Raw genomic sequence first — 19,716 nt, 5'->3', positions numbered from 1 at the left:
TTAAATATGAGTCTTTGGGGCACCTGGGTGGCTCAGTTGGTTAAGCATCGGACTCTTGACTTCGGCTCAGGTCACAGTCTCAGGGTGGTGAGACTGAGGCCCGCATTGGGCGCCGTGGTCAGTGGGGAGTCTGCTGGGGATTCTCTCTCCTCTTCCCCTCCCCTATCCCTCTACCCCTCCCGTCTTTCCTTCTCTCAAATAAATAAATGAATAAATCTTAAAAAGAAAAAAAGGAGTGTTCCATCTGAACTTTTCTATTACAAGTTTAATTGGGCTTGATAACATGTATTACCTGTGAATACACCCAATACTAAGTGATACCTGTTACTGAGAATTCCCAGTGTTGCAAAATGGATAAACAGGCCTTTTAAAATTCTTGATTATTGTCCGCATATTACAAACTCTTACGAATTAACCACATTATGACCATCTAGCCCCGCTTCATTCAATAATGTCCAAGTGCAGTAAAATAAAACCTTAACGAAAAATGTTAGTTCTCATGCATATCACTATGTAAACATACCCATTACTCTGACCTGTCATACACAAAATAGCTTTTTCATCCCAATAGCAGCCAAATGACTTTTCTTCGTGTTCAACAAAGCCTTACTTAGACTAACCGTTTTTGCTGGAGCGGCCAGATTTTCCATTTCTTCGTGGGTCACCCAAACGTTGCCTGAAGGCTAGTGAGGAGGCCCGGGGGAGCAGTGGGATCCACGGGAGGGGAGCAGCGGTAAAGAAGAAAGGCAGCAGTACTGTAAGTTACCAGCACCACAGCAACACGACAGTGCTCTTGCTTCTCCAGCATGCGCAGGAGACACAGCATGGCTGGTTTGCCCAGAGCTCCCTTTTTCTTCTACTTAAAAAGATTAAATAGAAAGAGGCATGCTGTGAAGCTCCTGTGGGATAGATTTAAAATGATGCTCCTGTGATTATTAATCAGGAAAAAGGCTAAACCAAGATTTGCATCTCAAAGGTAGGTAGCTATCGGATCCATTTTTTGTGTGTAATCATAAAGAACTGATTACATTTGATCTGTGGAGGAATGTATTTAGTTTTCTTCAGAAAACAAAGGCACAGGTACTTTGTTGTGCAATTACCAGTATTTCATTCACAAAGTTTTGATTCTTCAATGTCCTTGAAAAGAGAAAATTGGTGGTCAATGCAAAGCGGAAAGCACTATCGTCACCTGTCTGGAAACTAATATCGGCTTTTCCCAAATGATTTCTTCCTTTTATACTTCCATAAGTGTGTAGTTTTCCTATATTCTTATAGAGGAAAAAGAAGGGAAATGCTCTTTTTAATTTAAAGGGTATGTTTTCAACCTTACTAAATGCTGTCAGAAATTACAAAACCTAGGCTTCACAATTTCTCAGCAGTGTCCTATACCATTATAGAGAAGAACATGATGTAAAAACAAATTTTCCTTTTTTAGCAGGCACTATTCTTTTATAAAGCCTCATTTGCTTTCTAAATAAGATAATCCATGGTATTTGCTCTGTACACTGAATAATGCACAATTTCTAAACCAAAGTCCAGTTAGTAACATACAGATCAGACATATGGTTGATGGGAATGGCCACTGGGAACGACTTTCCATTAAATTCCACCATTTCACTGGGAAATCCTTTGCAAGGCTGTCCAAGTACATCCATTATATATATATATATATATATATATATATATATATATATATATATATATATATATATATATATATAGTAGAGTAACACAGGGGAGTTAAAATAGTGCCCCGCACTGGGCATAGAGCTTACTTTTAAAAAAATCCCAGAGGACGGGCATCATATATGTAAAATTTGTATGTGTAAAATTCTCATTTTCCTATGGTTTTGGAATTTAGAGTATATCTGAATTTTTTCCTAAAAGATAAAACTATGTGCACCTATAAACGTATTTCGAATACTGGAGTCATGTATGTTATTAAGAGCCCTTCCCCTGTACTCCAGCTTTTGGGAATGGTGCTCCATATAAACAGGCAGAGGCATGTGAATGTATGCGTCATTAAATCACTTGGAATCAACTGCTTTTATTAACTTTGTGAGGAGTGTACTATACTAAAAAGAACTTAACACTCATGTGTCACATACCCTTTACACCCAGTGACCACAGTGCTTCACCTGAACGGCTGTAGTGTTTGTTCGAAGTGAGCTGCAGTGATGGGTCACCTAAAATTCACTTAAGCCAGTCTCATTTTACGACGATTTCTGTAACTTCTATGTTAACTGTGAATCCAAATAATTAAGATCTCCTTCCTTCTCTGAGGAAGTTGACCAGTATTATCTCATAATGGAATTCGTACATGTATAATCCCCTTCAGAGTTTATCTTAAAGTCTATATTGGCCAGTCTATCATCATATTCTGGAATGGGCAAGATGCTGGAAGCCATGGTTTTATCTGTAGCTTTACATGGAAAATAATATATACCCAGGGCACTTTCCTCAAGTATGGCTGGCAAACTTTCCTAAGTTGTATGTCAGTTGTTCTCCTTTGACCTGTAGTTTTACTTGTGAGGAGCACTGTCTGTTCTAGAATCTTGTAAAGTAACTCATGAAATAGCTTCTGCACAACCCAATCATTTAGACATTCGTCGAGGTTTCAACAAGTTGATTTTATAAGCAAGCCCATGTGCTGTAAGTCAATTATGTGGATTTCTTTCTCCTCACCACCAGTTAAAGGTATGGAACTTTCACCTAGGTAAGTCATCAAGGGGAGCTTTAGAGCATAAGCGTTTCAGCCAAGAGTATATCTGAGAGAGAACAGCTAGAGGGCGAGGCTTTGAGCCACCAAAGGACAGAGGATACTGTGCCTGGGGTCTGAAGATAAAGACTGCAAAAAGTAGCTTGCAAAAGAATAAAGGACAAGGATCACATAATTTGACTGTGGTTCTCTGAGAGCCACTGAAAATTACTTACTTATTCCTTGGCAGTCCATGCTGCAGCCCCCAATATCTGAGCTGGAGAATACATACCTGTGGTCGTGTGTGTGTGTGTGTGTGTGTGTGTGTGTGTGGTGTGTGTGATTAATATTCTGAATCTAATAGCTGATTTCTAAAACTTCAACTATCTGGAAATTTACCAAATTATAATGCAGACACTTGAGTTCTAGCAATGCCACTTCTCAGTAACTACCCTCGGACATTTCCTAAACCTCTTTAAGTTTTAGATTCTACATCTGTTAAGTGGGCTAGGAACGTACTTCATACTAGGAAAAAATACTGAAAATTTTAAACTATAATATAATCAATTCTGATACGGTTCTGAGACTAGGATAAGGCAGGTGAGGTGCCAAGGAGACTAAATTTAAGGAAGCACTCACTTTTATGGCTGTGCAAATGCAAGGTCAGCACCTGACAGTACATGCCTCCCTCAGTTTTGAACTTGATGTGCCCCGATTGCCTCACCTTAGTCCAGTCGGAGTAGAGTATGTAGAAGACAGTATTATCAAATGAGAACTGGGAGGAAAATTCCTAAAGGGTGATCAGGATTAAAACACTTACCTAATTAAATCATTCAGGAGAGAGTTACAACATAAAAATAAATATTAAAATTAGTTTAAGGGATAACTCATGAAAATTAATTATAGGAAAATAATCACTTCTCTTGCTGGCAGAAATAGAAAATAAGTAAAGCAGCAAGACCTCAGAATCATCCTAAACCTTACCTACCTGGAAGTAACTTCTGTTACTCCCTAGGTCATTTTGCAGTATTACTCTACTTAATAATTGAGTTACAAAGTAAATAAATTTGACATTTACTTTCACATTCAAAATGGCCCAGATCCACATTTCTCCCCATCTGATTTTATGTTTCTCAATATAAGAAGAGAAATATTTCTCATTATATGAAGACTAGCATTTGCACAATTGCACCTCACTTTATTATGAGGTTACTAATAATGAAAAGGGGGACCAAAGCAGACTGGAAGAATGCTGTAAAAGAGAAGGAAACAGGCAGATGCAGGAAGCAGGAGGGTGTACTTAACAGTAGCATAAACTCTGGGGCAAACCACAAGGCGGTGTGACTTTGTATAGCAGTTTTTTCCATCTATACAACAGATACATATAAAAAAAAGTACCTCTTTCACAGTGCTGTTGGGGGGCTGAGAGTTGTAACATGTGAAGCACTTCTAACAGCGCCTGACACAGGCATCCACTGATGTTGGACAGCACCACAGTTTCATTAGAAATTTACTACAATTTCTTTAGAAACTTTGGTAAGCAATCTCTACTCCAGTAAATCTTCCGTTTCATAAATGCTGTTTCCCATGTATATTGTGCTGACTGATGCCTATTTTAAAGCCTTACGTTTCTGCTCAAATTTGCTGAATTCTATGTTCCCAAACCTATTTTTTTTCTACTGCACTATTTTTTAAGTTAGGCAATTTAAGTAAATATTACATAAAATGAAAATAAGTTTCACTCACGTATGAACACTGAGATGAATAATTTGCAAAGACAGATATAGGCAAATCTTATAAAATGTTATCAATGAGATACAACTTCATTCGAGTCTGGGGAAAAAAACTGTAGATGTCCAGGAGGATCGTGTGCTCAAATAGCTTTCTGAGTATCTCGAAGTTATCACTTTAAAAAGAAACTCAAACTAGAAAAATTAAAGATGTTTTATGGATGAAGTTATAAAAGAAAGATAACGTAGAAATCCAGGCATTGGAATTGTACTCAAAGAAAAGTCCTAAGTGTTTCATCTACATTTGCAAGTGCCCGAACATTTACATATTTTTATTGAAGATAAAATATTTAAAGCATGTACTTATTCTTTATGACATCCCTCTTCAACCAAATATTTCAGTGAGCTGATATCTCCGTCCCTGCCAGCAGCTCCGGAAGAAGAAACAGAAAGCTGGAAAATTAGGGCAGGCCCAAGAAAATAATAAATGTAAATATTAGATTTTCCTTTTGGTGCTCCGGCCCATTGCATGCAGGCAGGAAGGGAGGCAGAATCAGACAGAAGTTCTGTTCGGTTAAACAACAACAACAAAATTAAGCGACCTTGTCTTTTTCTCTTGAGAATTTGGGGAAATAAGCAAGATACACCTGACCGAGGAACCCGAACCCAACCCTAAACACAAAGGAACACTTGTATGGTCTGAACTAGTTACAGTATTCTGGGAGACACGATAACATTTCTTTAAAAAAATACACTGCCTTTTTATTTTTAAAATGTAAATCTTGGGGTGCCTGGGTGGCTCAGTTGGTTAAGCATCCCACTCTTGATTTCGGCTCAGGTTATGATCTCAGGGTCATGAGATCAAGCCCTGCATCAGGCCCCACACTGGGCATGGAGCCTGTTTAAGATTCTCTCTCTCTCTCTCTCCTTCTGCCCCTAACCCTCTCTAAAAATAAAAATAAAGTAAATAAACAAAATAAAATGTGAATCCTAATATATAATTTTAGGTGATGACTTTAAGATGTTTTAGTCTTCACTTTATATGGTGGATTCATTACTAGAAATTTATAAGCAAAGCAAATCATATTTAAAATGTATTAGAAATGGGGGCGCCTGGGTGGCACAGCGGTTAAGCAACTGCCTTCAGCTCAGGGCGTGATCCCGGCGTTATGGGATCGAGCCCCACATCAGGGTCTTCTGCTATGAGCCTGCTTCTTCCTCTCCCACTCCCCCTGCTTGTGTTCCCTCTCTCGCTGGCTGTCTCTATCTCTGTCAAATAAATAAATAAAATCTTAAAAAAAATGTATTAGAAATGAATAAATATTTCCATGTGGTGGAGTAAAAGGAAGAAAAAGTATTCAGTAGATAATTTTTAAAACAAGTAGATACAACTTATCTTTTATGTAACTTGCATCAATACTTGGTAAAGGGTATATATCCTCTCTGAATAAAGAATTTTTACACATTAGTAAAAAGAGGAATATTCCTGTATCCTTTAGAAAAATGGAAAAGATTACTAATAGGTAATTCATTTAAATACTAAATCAATATGCATATGAAAAAATTTTAACTTTAGTAGTAATTTTAAAAATATAAATTTAACCAACAATGTTAACAAAAGGATGTGGAAAAGGCTACACAATATAATTTAGTGATTAAGACTTAAAAGTAATAAGAATATAAATGCCCTATACATAAATATTGCTATGGAAACAGTTTATGCAACAATATTACTATGGTATTGTGAATACAATGAAAATTGTTAAAAAAGCAAATGTCCAATATTAGGGACTTGGTTAAATACATTACGGTATTTCCATGAAGGAGTTATGCAGCAATTAAACATGATATTACAATTGCATATTTAATGAAATGAGGAAAATGTTCATGCTATACTACTAAGTTTTAAAAGAAAAATATAAAATATGTGATGTGAAATAATTCGTTGTTATAAAAAGATAAAGGAAACAGACTGAAAAGCTTATTCAAAAGTTAATATTGAACAAAATTATTTTTAAAAATTAATTAATAATATATTACCTGTCTTTGAACTGTTAATTCCTCTTTGAAGACTTATTCGACCAGAAATGGTTTCCCCTTCTTTGGAATTCCAAAACTCTTTGCTTCTGCCTACCATTGAGGAATTAAACTATCACATCTCCTACTAAACCTAGTGGTGAGCAAGTCTTACTTTCCTGACCACAGCTTGTCCTCTCTCAAGTCAAGGCCATATAGATTTGAAAGCCTCTGTCATGGTTGGTAGTTGTACATGGTTGTACATGGTTGTACAATCACCATTCTTAAGATGAACGTTTCCTGACGACTCTCTACAATTCGCCAGGCACTGAATTAAGGCCTGGGGACCATGGAAAACTCATAATATCCTTGGTTGGCTTTAGTGGAGGATAAATTAAGAGAAAATTTTAATTGGTTTTTATAAATATATGGAGTGGTAATGCAGGAAGGGAAGAAAACCAGATTTTGGTGCACAGTGAAAGCTTTTTCAATGAAAAACATTCAAGAATCATTCGATGAAGGATGAACTGGGGAAGGATGCCCATCCTGGAGTGGGGGAAGAATATTCCAGGCAGAGTGAAGAGCAATTGCAAAAGGTCACAATCACCCACGAGCATGAAAGTTTAGAAAGTTGAAAGCAGTTCTGTGTCACTGGGAGCCTGACCTGGGGAGATAAAGCCTTTGAGGTGAACTGAGGTTAGAACGCTAGATCGTGAAGAGTCTCACAAGTTCTCTCCACATTTGACTGTTCTTCAAACAACTGAATATGCTCTTACTTTCAATAGTTTGTGATTTATATTTCTTAAGTTCACTTAGACATTTTTAGAAAAATACTGCTTAATTATTCTATTTTCCATTAAGAAATGGATTTGGGTGCTAAATAAAAATCATAAAATATATTATACTTTTCATCTTGAAATTGGGACTTCAAATGCTCCAATTCTGCATTTTCAATAACTGTGTATGCATTTGCTCTTAGGAAGAGTGTTGATACAAGCCAGTTGTGATTGTTTCTCTCTGGGTTGGAAATTAAACTCTATCAGATCTGAATTTGGTTTACAATACCTATTCTAATAGCCTACTCAGTTTTTACATTAAACATATTCTGTATTATTTCTTAGCTTAAGTAATACCACAGCTATAGTATACATTATATACATTTAAAAATAATGTTATATATAAGAGTTTGTTAAATTATATCTTTTTTCTACATCTTATTTAGAAAGAAGTTAAAATGGAATTATTCAAGAAAGATAAAATCTTTTTAAATTTGAGCTGGTATTTCTGGCATTAGGATCTAGTATACTGGGAAGGAATGTAAAGATAGATAACAATAAACATGAAGCCAAATCTTTCAGACTGTTGAAGACCACAGAGAAAAAGTTATACTCAAGTTTAGTTTTGTGTCTGAAAACTGCAATAAATACCACTTTTCTTTTACCCACATCTCAAATTTACATCATTCTTCCATATTTTGTTATTCTGCATAAGACATGGGACCAGAGAAATTCAGTTAACATCAGAAATCATATCCTTTACCAGCAAAAGATATGTATAATTCAGGAATGGTCTAAATAAAGAATGAATATTATTTGGAGTTGTTCTTAGTATATGAATTTGTCATCTGGCATGCATTTTCTTTTAGACATTTTGTTCTTTCCTAGCATTGGGATAGGGACAAAATTATGAGAAGAATAGGGATTTATAAATGAGAAGCAAAGAGAATTTGAAGGAAGATTTTCCATTTGGTATTTATAAAATATCAAATATCTGCATAGTTGCATAATTATGAAAACTGAGTAAGACGTAGTGAGTTCAGCATTGCACTTTCAAAAAGCACTAAGGCCAACGGCTCATCTCCTGTTTTTTTTTTCTTTTAAAGGGAATATCCTAAAAAAGGGTAAACTTGGGATCTTGTTGCCTGGGAGAAAAACCTAGACTTTAGTTGGAAACTAGCTCAAAAGTCTATCTTGGTCACAGCCTTCAAGTCTGATCGGAATCACACCTCCTCGCTTGAAAACCTATTAAAAGTAGCAGCGAGGTTAATGAAGGGCGTGCTAAGTCGCTTCAGAATAATTCATGCTGACACTGAAAGGTGTGCTGCCACAGTCTCGCTCTGTGGACTTACAGAGGCTGCTATTTGCCCAGCACTGGGAGGGGGAAGGGGCACAAGCTGACTCACAGTTCGGGATGTCGGAGGTGCCGAAGGACTTGTTAGGGAAACCATCTCCTGGATTGCTAGTCGCAGCTTTAAGCGATGCAGGGGATTGCTGATTCCGATTTCTCTCTGGATCTCAGTGTCTGATAAAGCAGACATGATGGCACCACTTTTCACGTTGGCCCGGCAGGCCGCTACGTACCAAGCAGGCATTCCCAACCAGAGCTGTTGGATAGGGAAAAAATACATACACAGATTTTACTAATAGTTAATAGTGTCTCCTATGTGCTAGGCACTATTGTAAGTACATTACACCTATGGACTCTTTTACTGCCCAAACCCCAAAAGATAGATGCTATTATTATTTTCCCCAGATGACACAGAGGCATAAAGGCATTAAGCAATTTATTAAAAAAATATCAGCTAGGCAGTGATGGAAATAAAGATTTGAAATTGAGCCCTATGGTGTGCCATTTAAAAACTAATTTATATTATTAGCTTAAACATAATAGCTGCACATCCCCAAATCCACCCGTGCCCCCTTGGATTTAAGGACAAGAAGAAGAGCCACAAGCTGCATCTGGTAAAGGCTCAACCGACTTTGTTTAATGCGTGAATTCAATTTATAAATCTCCTTTGGAATTCTGAGGGCAAAGAGGTTCTGTCGCAGAAAGAGACAGCTCTACCACCTCCAGCCATGATTTTGATCAAAGCCTGAATTGTAGTTCAGCCCCATTTCTCACATGCCTACCTACAGCCTGCGATAGTTGTGTGACCTTAAGTTGATGTTCTGCATGAACAAAGTTTTGGAGGATAAAATGATGTGCTAAAGGATGAGAATGAAGTTATACACATCTGGAAAATCCTTGCCCATACGTTGTTATCAGTATAGTCCCTAATTAGTCTTTCGAGAAGTTTCTGGTGTTGATAAATGGTGTGTGAAGCATCAGACTTACATGTGCATAGCATTCCTACCAGGCTGTGCACACAAGGAGGCGCTAAAGGAGGTGAAATTTAGGAGCCCTCCTTCACTGGATCACCCCGCTCATTCATCTTGTTTATTCTGTTTTATAATTTGCGTCACTGTAGGAAGCACATTATGAGCAATTTCTGTGTCCTCAGGATAGGTTTAATTAGCACAGAACTTCACTGCCTGTCATTTCCTAGCTCCTCAATGTCGCTAAAGCTTGTTTCTTTTTTATCTAAGGGTTTGTTCACCACTTGCCAAAACAGCAGCTAACTCTCTGTCAAACTGCGGCTCATTTTATTGGAGTGACACCGAACAAAAAAACTGCTATCAATTTTGAAGTGTGCTTTCTTAACCACGTTGACTTATAATTGATTTTTAAAGTATTGCAATTGTAAAAGCATGTTTGGAAGAAGCAGCTCTGATCACCAATATACTGAAAATCCCCTGACTGATAGGAGAGGATAAAATAAAGCAAGACACAGGCTTTTTTCACTCAGTCCAAGAAAAAAATGCAAAGTATGTCTCTATATCTATCTAAAACTAGTTTTTAAACTAAATTAGGTTTTCATTTTTTTCTCACTGATTAATTTGTTAGCTCTGGATATGATAGGATAATGAAAGTCAGCAATTTTATAATCTCCAACCACTTACAACAATGGGTTCCAATAGCCTCTGCCAGGCAAAAAAAAAAAGCCTATTTTCTTCTTTGCCCTGACACCGACATCTCCTAGCAGCTGCCAGCAGCCCACACTAGAGAACTGAATGGAATCGGCAGTGAACACTACTAATACGTGGTACGAAGGCATCTTTTGTGATCAAATGTGCGTCTCCTTCTCTGTCCCAGTCTGCTTCTGCTGCCCTGCCAACCTGCTCAGGTGTTGTTTTTATCTCTCCAGGCCCCAGTGTTCTGCAGAAAATGCTGAATGTAGTTCTTGTTTCATTGTAACACTCACTTGAGACCCAGAGGAGAACAAGGAGATAAGTATTCTCTTGTTTTATTCCAAGTGGCTAAACCTACCTGGCCTCTAGGCTTTAGAAAATTAGGTTCTGGAATTAATTTACAAGCAAAGGAATGGTTCTCTATGCAATCATGTGACAGTGATCTCCTGGGTCACACAGAAGTGTTGAATATAGAGACAGCTCTTCTCTGTAACCTGCTGATGAGGAAGAACTCTGGACTGATGGATGGGGACAGATGTTTTCTTGTGATAACAGATATGTGGCTCAATAACGGTCTTCTCTTTCTCTGGACATGAAGATGGTAAGATTTAGAGAAACTTCCTTTCATCCCACTAGATGCTTCCTTCCGCCCCAATCATAAGAATGTATCAGAGTAAGATCAAAGCGATACCCACGGCCCCCTGGATAAAGCAAATATTCCCTTTATAAGCTATTCCAGCCTGCTGGAGAGCTGTGCCTTCAGGAACCCATCCTTACCTGTATCTACAAATAGTATCAAACCGAAGTGATGAGTTTAAGAGCTTTCTGGTTTAATTCTCTTACCTCCAGCCATGCAACCACAGTGGGCCCATCCCACTGAGCAAAAGGTAATCCCTTCCTCCGAGCCTCTTCTAGAAGTTCATGCCTGAAGTACACAGCAAAGATTATGAGTTAGGTAGCATGGAAAAAGACAGTGATGATTATTTTTAATGACAATATTTTTAAAAAACCAATAATCCTTTACATACTTTTTCTGAGATAATACAGAATAACAGAATTCTTTCTTCCTTTTATTAATACATGGAAACCACCCATTGATTTTATGAGTGAAACTCTGACATCTAAAAATAATTTCTCCCAACATTTATTCACAAAATTCAAACATTAAATGTTAATGGACTAAGAAGCTGAATTATATTATCAGCAAATATCTTATCTCTTTAACAAGAAAATGGCCCACATATGCATATTCAAGCACACATTATGGGATCTAAATGAGGCTTCTTCCATCTGCCTTGCTCACTTCTCTTTACGATTTCAGTGATAGAGAAAACGTCTGTATATAGAGGCAGTAGATAAATTTGGTTATTTTAATCCCATTCAAGACATGTGCTTCATTTCAGTGTGCTCTCCAGGTCCAGGTAGCTGTATTCGGAGGTCGGTTGTTTTTTTTTCTCCATCTAGACTATGAAATTACCTCTCATTTAAAGAGAACTTGGAGGGAAATTAACTTCTATCACTAGAAAGCAATGTAAGGTGTGAAATTCAATAGTACATTCCTTTTCATTTATAGTCACTCCTGTTTTTAATGAAAGTGAAACACCTCAATGACAACAAATGGTTGTTTCTGATAGCAAAATGTTGTAAAGAGCCTTGACAAATGCATTACTAATCATTGTCTCTCCTACCGAGCCTTATAACTGACATCCATTTACAAAACCAGTTTGAGTCGTTCGTTGTTGAAATAGCAAGTATGTGTCGAAACTCAAATTGATATATATCTGACTAGGACTATATTGGAAAATATATTCTCTGTTCCTTAGTATGCTTTGATCTTACAACAAATGATAAAAATGTAGTATATTATTTACTCTTTTAAATGTATGTCTTTCATGCTTAGGAATCTATCAATAATATCACACGTGAACTCCAAAATGAAACATTTGATTATTTCTTACCATCAAACAATCAATTGCTTATTATAATATGTTAAGATACAGTTGACCCTTGGACAACACGGGGGCTAAGGATGCCAACCCCCTGCACAGTCAAAAATCTGCACTGCACTTTTGACTCTCCAAAAACTTAACTACTAATAGCCTACTGTTGACTGGATGCCTTACTGACAACATAAACAGTCGATTAACACATATTTTGTATGTTATATATATTTTATACTGTATTCTTATAGTTAATATAGAGAAAAGAAAATATTATTAAGAAAATCATAAGGAAGAGAAAATACAATACTATAGTGTATTTATTGAAGAAAATTCTCATGTAAGTGGGCCCGAGCAGTTCAAACCCACGGTGTTCAAAGGTCAACTGTACATAACTGAAAATGCTTTTCAGTGAGAACTTCCCACATTTGCAGTGGATGCTGCCAACAAATATTCAGTGTGAAAAAGAAACAGAGGCAAAACCAACACTGAAGTTACAGCAGCTGAAGAGACACCTAAACCAACAGCTGTTTCATTGGAGGGAATAGCAGGGCGAGTGCAGGTAAGTTCCCTGTGTAAGTTATTCAGCACTTGTGACAGGAAACAATGACCGGTGCCCTGAATCCCAAGTGGAAACTAGAGGGGTTTCTTCACCTGGATTGCTGTACCATCCCCCATTCCCTCGGACTTCCCAACATTCTCATTGAAAAACAGACTCAACTAGCCTAGCTTCACTGTTACTGGTATTGAGAGAAAGAGGTTGAAGGGTCAACCAACCAACCATCAGATACTCATCGTAAGCACCTGTTGCGAGCGTAGACTTGCGCTCTATGTGAGAAATACAGGCATGGACCCAGTTTTTCACAAGATCCCTGGCTAGATAGAAAAAGCAAACACATGAACTGTCTAAAAACACAATATATACACAAATAGTTGCTAAAACTTGGTGATGCATGTTCTGACCCAGAGGATTTTGGAAAATGGGTCAATAGCAATGGAAACAACTGGAGAAGGCATTGTGGCAACCAAGCCAGCTTTGAAGGGCACGTGGAAAGGCATTCTAAGCAGGACAAGCAGTAAGGCTGGAAGGTCGGAGGAAGGACTTGGCATGGAATATGTGGAAGCCAATGGAGAGTAGGCCTCCAAGGAGCTGAGGGGCCTTATTCAGAGTTATAATGTGATGTCCAGTAGGGCAAGAAACACTTCCAGTGAAGTGGCAGCTGAGTGGCAGTAAAGGGGAAGAAACAAACATACATTTACAGCTGCTTTTGGCTACATTTAGTAAAAAGGCAAGTAAATATGCACTTAACACCTAGGAAGCACATAACAGTGTCACAGGTGAATGAATTCTATGAGCTGTACAAAAGCCATCTTAAAAAGTTAGAACACTTTAATTGTGAAACTTCTGATGAGCTCTGTAAAAATACCACACCACACAAGCCAGAGTGAATGTTTTCCAACGATTCAGATACTGTAACTTCTCTGCTCACAACCCTCCAATCACTCCTTGTCTCACTGAGAATAAAAGGCTAAACAGCACCTTGCATCCACCCTCCCACCCTCTTCAACTCTGATTCAGAGGCTACCTCACATAGCGACACTGCCTCCTCGCTGTTTCCTAGAAACAGCTCAGGACTCTTTCTGCCTCAAGACCCTTGTACCCACTATTCTCTCTATACGGAATGCTTGGGCCCTCTATCTCCACATGGCTCACTCCCTCTCCTACTTTTAATATTTACTCAAATGTCACCTTCTCTGCGTGTCTCCCCTCCTCCCTCCTTCAACCCCCACCAGACATTCTTTATCCCTCTTCCTTGATGTACTTCTCTCCACGGCACTTATCTTCGAACACAGAGTATCATTTACACCTCAGTCTATTATATCCCAATCAAATATAAGCTCAAGGAGGACCAATGTTTTCACATAGTCTGTTCAGAGATAATTAGAAGCATCCAGAACAAGGTCAGGCACAAAGTGCTCAATAAATAGTTGTGAATGTTGAACATGCCTGCCAGTGTTCACAGGTGCTTGCTAGAGTAAATTGAGCCCCATAATGTATATATATATTTTTGTAGTCCAAATATCTTTTTCCATTTTGGCTTACAACACCATTCAAAGGTTTCAAAAAAAAAAAATCCTTAAATTTTGTTTCCTCTTGAGCCAGTCTGTCACAGTCACACACACTCCAGCTGATCCTGAGTCTGACCTGGCTTGGGGTCCCTGCCAGCAGTCTGGTGAAGATGTAATCCGATGTGCTCAGATAGCTCCATTTTCTGTCTGAACAGAAACTTAATTGCACAACTGTTTGTGAAATCTTTGGGCAATCTGGCCCTTGAAAGAGTTTTCTTTGTTTTTGTTTTGTTTTGTTTTATTTAAACCACAAACTCTTGTAACCATAATGACTTTAGTAAGAATATGCTAAGATTATAAGAAAAGGGACCTCTAGTTCACTGGATTCTGTCCTTTGGTCCCCAGCTGGCAGGGCTGGAGGCCACGTAAAGGCTTTTGAGCTGAAATGGGGGAGAAACTGCCAGATTAGGGGTGGAAGACGGGGATACGCAGCAGAACTGCATGCCACGACTTTAACTCCAAATACCTTAATCTGAGGGCAGAATCAAACTGTGTACAGAAATGCACTGAAAGTCTCAAAGCAATACTAGATTTAATTCTTCTCAATCTTAAAAAACCCTGCACCATACAGAATTTATAACAGACATATATCTGGGTGTATGGCATGAGAAGGAAGCAATGTTTAAAAAAAGATAATATAGGCAAAACTATAGAAATTGGAAATCACTGAGTTTAATACATGATGATTTTCTAACAGATTATTAAGGGTAAGCATTAATTGTATCGGGGCATGCTTCTTCTCATGAGATATTTTGGGGTCACTGACAGAGAAATAGTGACCTGAACTGTCTAGGAAATATTAAATAAAAAATTGATTTGCCATAAACAGGCATTTTGAATATACTGGTGTTCTCTGTTCAACCAGTCCATGTGTGGAAAGGTATGCAGATATTCTGTACTCTGGATTCAACCTTTTCAAAGGTCAAGTGAGTGTTATTCCAGAGCAAGGCTATGATCAACTTTCCCTAGTACGTGTAAGTCTGGAAATTGCTGTCTTTGCATTTAGACCTAAAGAAATGTTTTTGTTTATCTTTCTCTTTTTTTTTTTCCCTCCAGACAATCTAATACTCAACCATCTTTTTCCAAAGGATAATTTATGTATCACTATAGTTATGGGCATGCATTTTTGTTCTAAGATGCAGACTAGATTTTAGAGGATATCAGTAGCACTTTTTTTTAGAAATTTTATCTGGCTCAGGGCTGTCATCACCTGTGTGAAAACTCAAAGAAAAGTACTAATTGTACTGAATAAGAAAAACTTCTGAATTGTTGAGTATTTTCAAGAAACACATTCTGATCTAAAATAAAGAATGCCATTAGATTCCCCAAAAGGCGTCAGACTTCCCTGAAATAGGTGTCAATGAGTTACTGTGATTGGAAAGTGACACCTTAGGAGGCCCAACAGGTGGGGAACGCTTCGGTGTGAGTCATTTGCATGCCCGTATATAACTGTGCAGAGGGGAGCCTGATAACTGTGCATGCTAGACCTGACCTGAGGACAGGAATTTCTGGATAAACAATCAAGAGTGTCTAACAAATGTACATGAATCAAGGGCATTTGCCAGGCTTGTAGTTTCTTTTTTCTTAAGATTTTATTTATTTATTTGACAGAGAGAGAGACAGCCAGCAAGAGAGGGAACACAGGCAGGCGGAGTGGGAGAGGAAGAAGCAGGCTCCCAGTGGAGGAGCCTCATGTGGGGCTTGATCCCAGAACGCCAGGATCACACCCTGAGCCGAAAGCATACGCTTAATGACTGAGCCATCCAGGCGCCCCAGGCTTGTAATTCTAACTCCTAAACCACATGAATTTAAGCAAGTATGACTTTGCCTCAGTGACTCAATCTAAATGGAAATGTCTGGCTTCTCCTTTTTTGGTTTTATGTCTTTCCTCAGCTATTGCAGTTTTGATCTAATTGGTGGAGTATGCCTGTGTATTTGTAAGTTATGTTTCTACCACACTCAACAATGTCCTCATGCCTCCCCGCCTTGTCTCCCCACTCACTTTGTCTTTTCAAGACACACAAAAATAATTCTCTGAAGCCATCCTTTCCCTGCCCCTGAGGCAATATTTACTAGTTCTCTGCATAAGCACCCTAGAATAATAACCATTCCTACCTACAGTAACTTTAACATTTTATCGACTCAGAGATTCAGTCGGTTTTATTCTTCAGTGAACACAAAACCCGGCACATAGTAGGTCTGTAACAAAATCAGATGACTGACTACCTAACAAATTTGGTTAATCCTGGGGGATGCAAAGTTCTCTGTCCTCATGCCCTCACAGTAGGGGAACACAATTCATAACTCAACATGTTTAAGACAGTGTTAAACTCAGAGAAATAAAGTTCATTAATTACTCAAAAAAGTCACAGACTACAGGGCCAGTAAAATCTCCTTTCTCATATTCTTCTCAGTGTGGACGGTTCATCACTGTCAGTGAAAAAAGACTTTATTCTCAGACCACTTAGCCTACGATGCTATTTTAGGATTGCCAATTTGTGCTATGACTGTGTGTAGAGCATACAGTACCCTTTCTTCTGTCACTCACGATGGCCGAGCCAGTCACCATCCATTTAATGCCTGCCCATTTCCCCTTCATATTTTCTATTTCATCTTTCTTTACTTTCTATTCTCGTTGCCACCATACTTTTTTTTCAACCCTTTAATTGGTCCCTATCTCGAATTCTCTAACCCTTCTAATACACTGGCATAAAAAAAAATCTGCAGGTAAGAGAGCAGCCTCTAAAGTCTGATTGCTTAGGCTTGATTCTTGGCGCCTCCTCTTCTTAGCTGTGCATCCACAGACAAGTCACTTTACCTCTCTGTGCCTCAGTATCCTCATCTGTAAAATAAAGCTGATAATAGTATCTACCTCAGAAAGTGACTTGAGAAAATACATGTAATGTGAGGAAGCAGCTGATGGATGTGAGCAGTTAACTTCTGTCGTAGCATTGTCCTCTGACAACCCTCCAATGGTTCTTTAAGTGTCTAAAGTATAACCCTCAACCTGAATTACAAACACTAAATAGGTTTGGTCTTGATTTACCTTTCTAATCATCTTCACTTACTTCTCTTTTCTTTAAGATTTTACTTATTTATTTGACAGAGAGAGAGGCAGTGAGAGAGGGAACACAAGCAGGGGGAGTGGGAGAGGGAGAGGGAGACGCAGGCTTCCCGCTGAGCAGGGAGCCTGATGCGGGACTCAATCCCAGAACGCTGAGATCATGACCTGAGCCAAAGGCAGACGCTTAACAACTGAGCCACCCAGGTGCCCCATCTTCACTTACTTCTAACCAGAACTGAGAACCTACTTTTGCAAATAATTTGTGCATTACTAATTCTATCACTGCGAGTACCATTTTCCAGAGCTGAGTTCTTCCCCTTCTTCAACTATCAGAATCTTACTGTTTACCTAAATCATGACCCTTCCTTTCATTTTTGTGGTAATCCCATTCCACAAGGACTCTTCATCCTTCAAAATCTGGAAATTTAGTGTCAAAAATCATCCACAGAGATTGTTAATTAGTACCACATGCGTGCATCTCATCTCCCACCCAAGACTCTAAAGTTCTGGAGATGAGAGTTTGCTCTTCCACCGCCTCTTGCTTTTCTGCCCATGCTCTAGCCAAGAGTATCTCTTCAATGGTTGTTACATTGTACTCCACAAAACTGTCAATGTTGAGATTCTCCATGGGATCTCTGATGACAAGGTGAATTCTAAGTATTTTGTTTTTGGTAACATCAAACTATGCATTGCATCTTAAAAAGGAATAAGAATTTTGTTTAGTAATTACCTGTACTGGTTATTCAGAAAGAGAAAAAAAATGTACTCTCTAACATTAAATATTTTACAAATCGATTGACCACTACCAATTTTGTTCAAATTCTCACCATTTGTGAATCATGGCAATGGACGCCCAGTCTCTCTGTCTCGTTTGGTACCCCCTCCTTCCCACCCTTTTTCCAACTCCCAATGCAATCCTCATAAACACAGATTTTTTGTTAAGACTTACATAAAAACCTTCTCATTGTCCTAAAAATTAAAGGTCAAATACCTTAGCATGATGGCAAAAACCCTTAATAATCTGGCCCTGGCTCTCTCTCCAGACTCTTGTGCTCAATCAGTGCTGACAGACACAGCTAATGCTTTATCTTTCCTGTGGAGATTCCAAGACCTCTCCCAGGCAGAATGAAATTTCTCCTCCATACAAAGATTATAATTTGTGTATACTCCAATTATTGTACTTCTTATACCTCTCATTTAAAATGTGCCATAATAGAGATTTACCTAATGTGCTCTCTTGTCTCACCTAAACCACTTCTATTCTTCAGAAATATGGTATCATGGTTTGAAAGGACAAAGGAACTGGATGTAGACAAATCAGGGTTTGGATCCCAGACAACAATAGCTAACATGCACTTACCACATATTCTGTGTGAAGACCTGTTCTAAGTGCTTTATATGTATAATTTCTTTAATCTTCAAAATGACAAGATACATATTGATACTCATTTGCAGATGAGGACACCGGAGAGCACAGGTCACTTGGAGCATAGAAGTGGGTGGCAAAGCCAGAATTTGAGCCCCAAACACTTGGCCACAGAGTTAACATTCTTAACCCCCATACAGTCCTTTAGCTAATTATCCTTTGAATTTTTCATAACTGAGAAAGGAGGGTAAACTGACTATAAGAATTTGATTACATTAAAACAAATATCACCCACTTCCTTGTTAGTATTAAAAAAAAAAGATAGTCTCCCACTTTTCTTTCTTTTCTTGTGGTTCATTTATATTTAGAAGTGGTATGTATTTACTTGGCCTCCTGGGTAATATGTGTAGTCTTTACCCCCTTACTATCATACCTTCTAATCCTCAACACAATAAGAAAAAAAAAGAAGCCGTGCCTTTTCTTTTCTTATTCCTTCTTAATATCAGGTTGTGTACCTCTGTCAGAGGAAAGAGGTTGGTCTCATTTATCTAATTGGGAAGGAAAAGCTGAATTTCTTGTAACTTGTTTCAATTGATTTTACTAGTTCAATTGATTTTATGTGATTGTAATACTAAGTAATTCTCTGATTGAAACATTTATCTTAAGGGCTTATTTACTTACTGTAGCACATGACAAGCAATTAGTTATTGATATAAGCAGAAGAAATAAATATGTGGCTCAATAAGAATGAAGAATAAATGTAAGTCAAAATAATTTGACAGTTGAATCTACTTCTTAACAGTGTAGGCCAGAGAATAAGTCTCTTTTACATAATGTTAGCAGTACACTTCACTACATACCATTATTCATTGTTCCATTAAAATTCAACAGTCAGGGGGGTAAATTTCAAATTTCAAACAGACGATAGGCTATAACTCTATCATTCAGGAATCTAGACTTGTTGATCAATTCTACGAAAATCAA

The 19,716-nt window shown here is 38.1% G+C and overlaps 1 protein-coding gene across 4 annotated transcripts in view; it reads right to left on the bottom strand.

The window, feature by feature from the left end:
• PPFIA2 (PPFI scaffold protein A2) overlaps positions 1 to 19,716 on the bottom strand; it is a 463,684-nt gene that overhangs the window by 21,854 nt on the left and 422,114 nt on the right. For 2 of the 4 annotated variants that reach the window (XM_087868891.1, XM_087868892.1), the window contains 3 exons: positions 11,076 to 11,157; positions 8,627 to 8,827; positions 621 to 683 (listed from right to left, as the gene is read on the bottom strand). In XM_087868891.1, the coding sequence (XP_087725017.1) occupies positions 621 to 683; positions 8,627 to 8,827; positions 11,076 to 11,157 (346 nt within the window). The remainder of the gene's footprint in view (positions 1 to 620; positions 684 to 8,626; positions 8,828 to 11,075; positions 11,158 to 19,716) is intronic. The other 2 variants (XM_087868889.1, XM_087868890.1) reach the window with 1 other exon arrangement.

The sequence above is a fragment of the Ursus americanus genome, chromosome 17, assembly GCF_024610735.1.
Source record: "Ursus americanus isolate L20-20 chromosome 17, mUrsAme1.1.p, whole genome shotgun sequence".
In the NCBI taxonomy this organism is placed as follows: Eukaryota; Metazoa; Chordata; class Mammalia; order Carnivora; family Ursidae; genus Ursus; species Ursus americanus.
The sequence above is the reverse complement of the archived record's forward strand: the minus strand, read 5'-3'. Positions and strand labels throughout refer to the sequence as shown.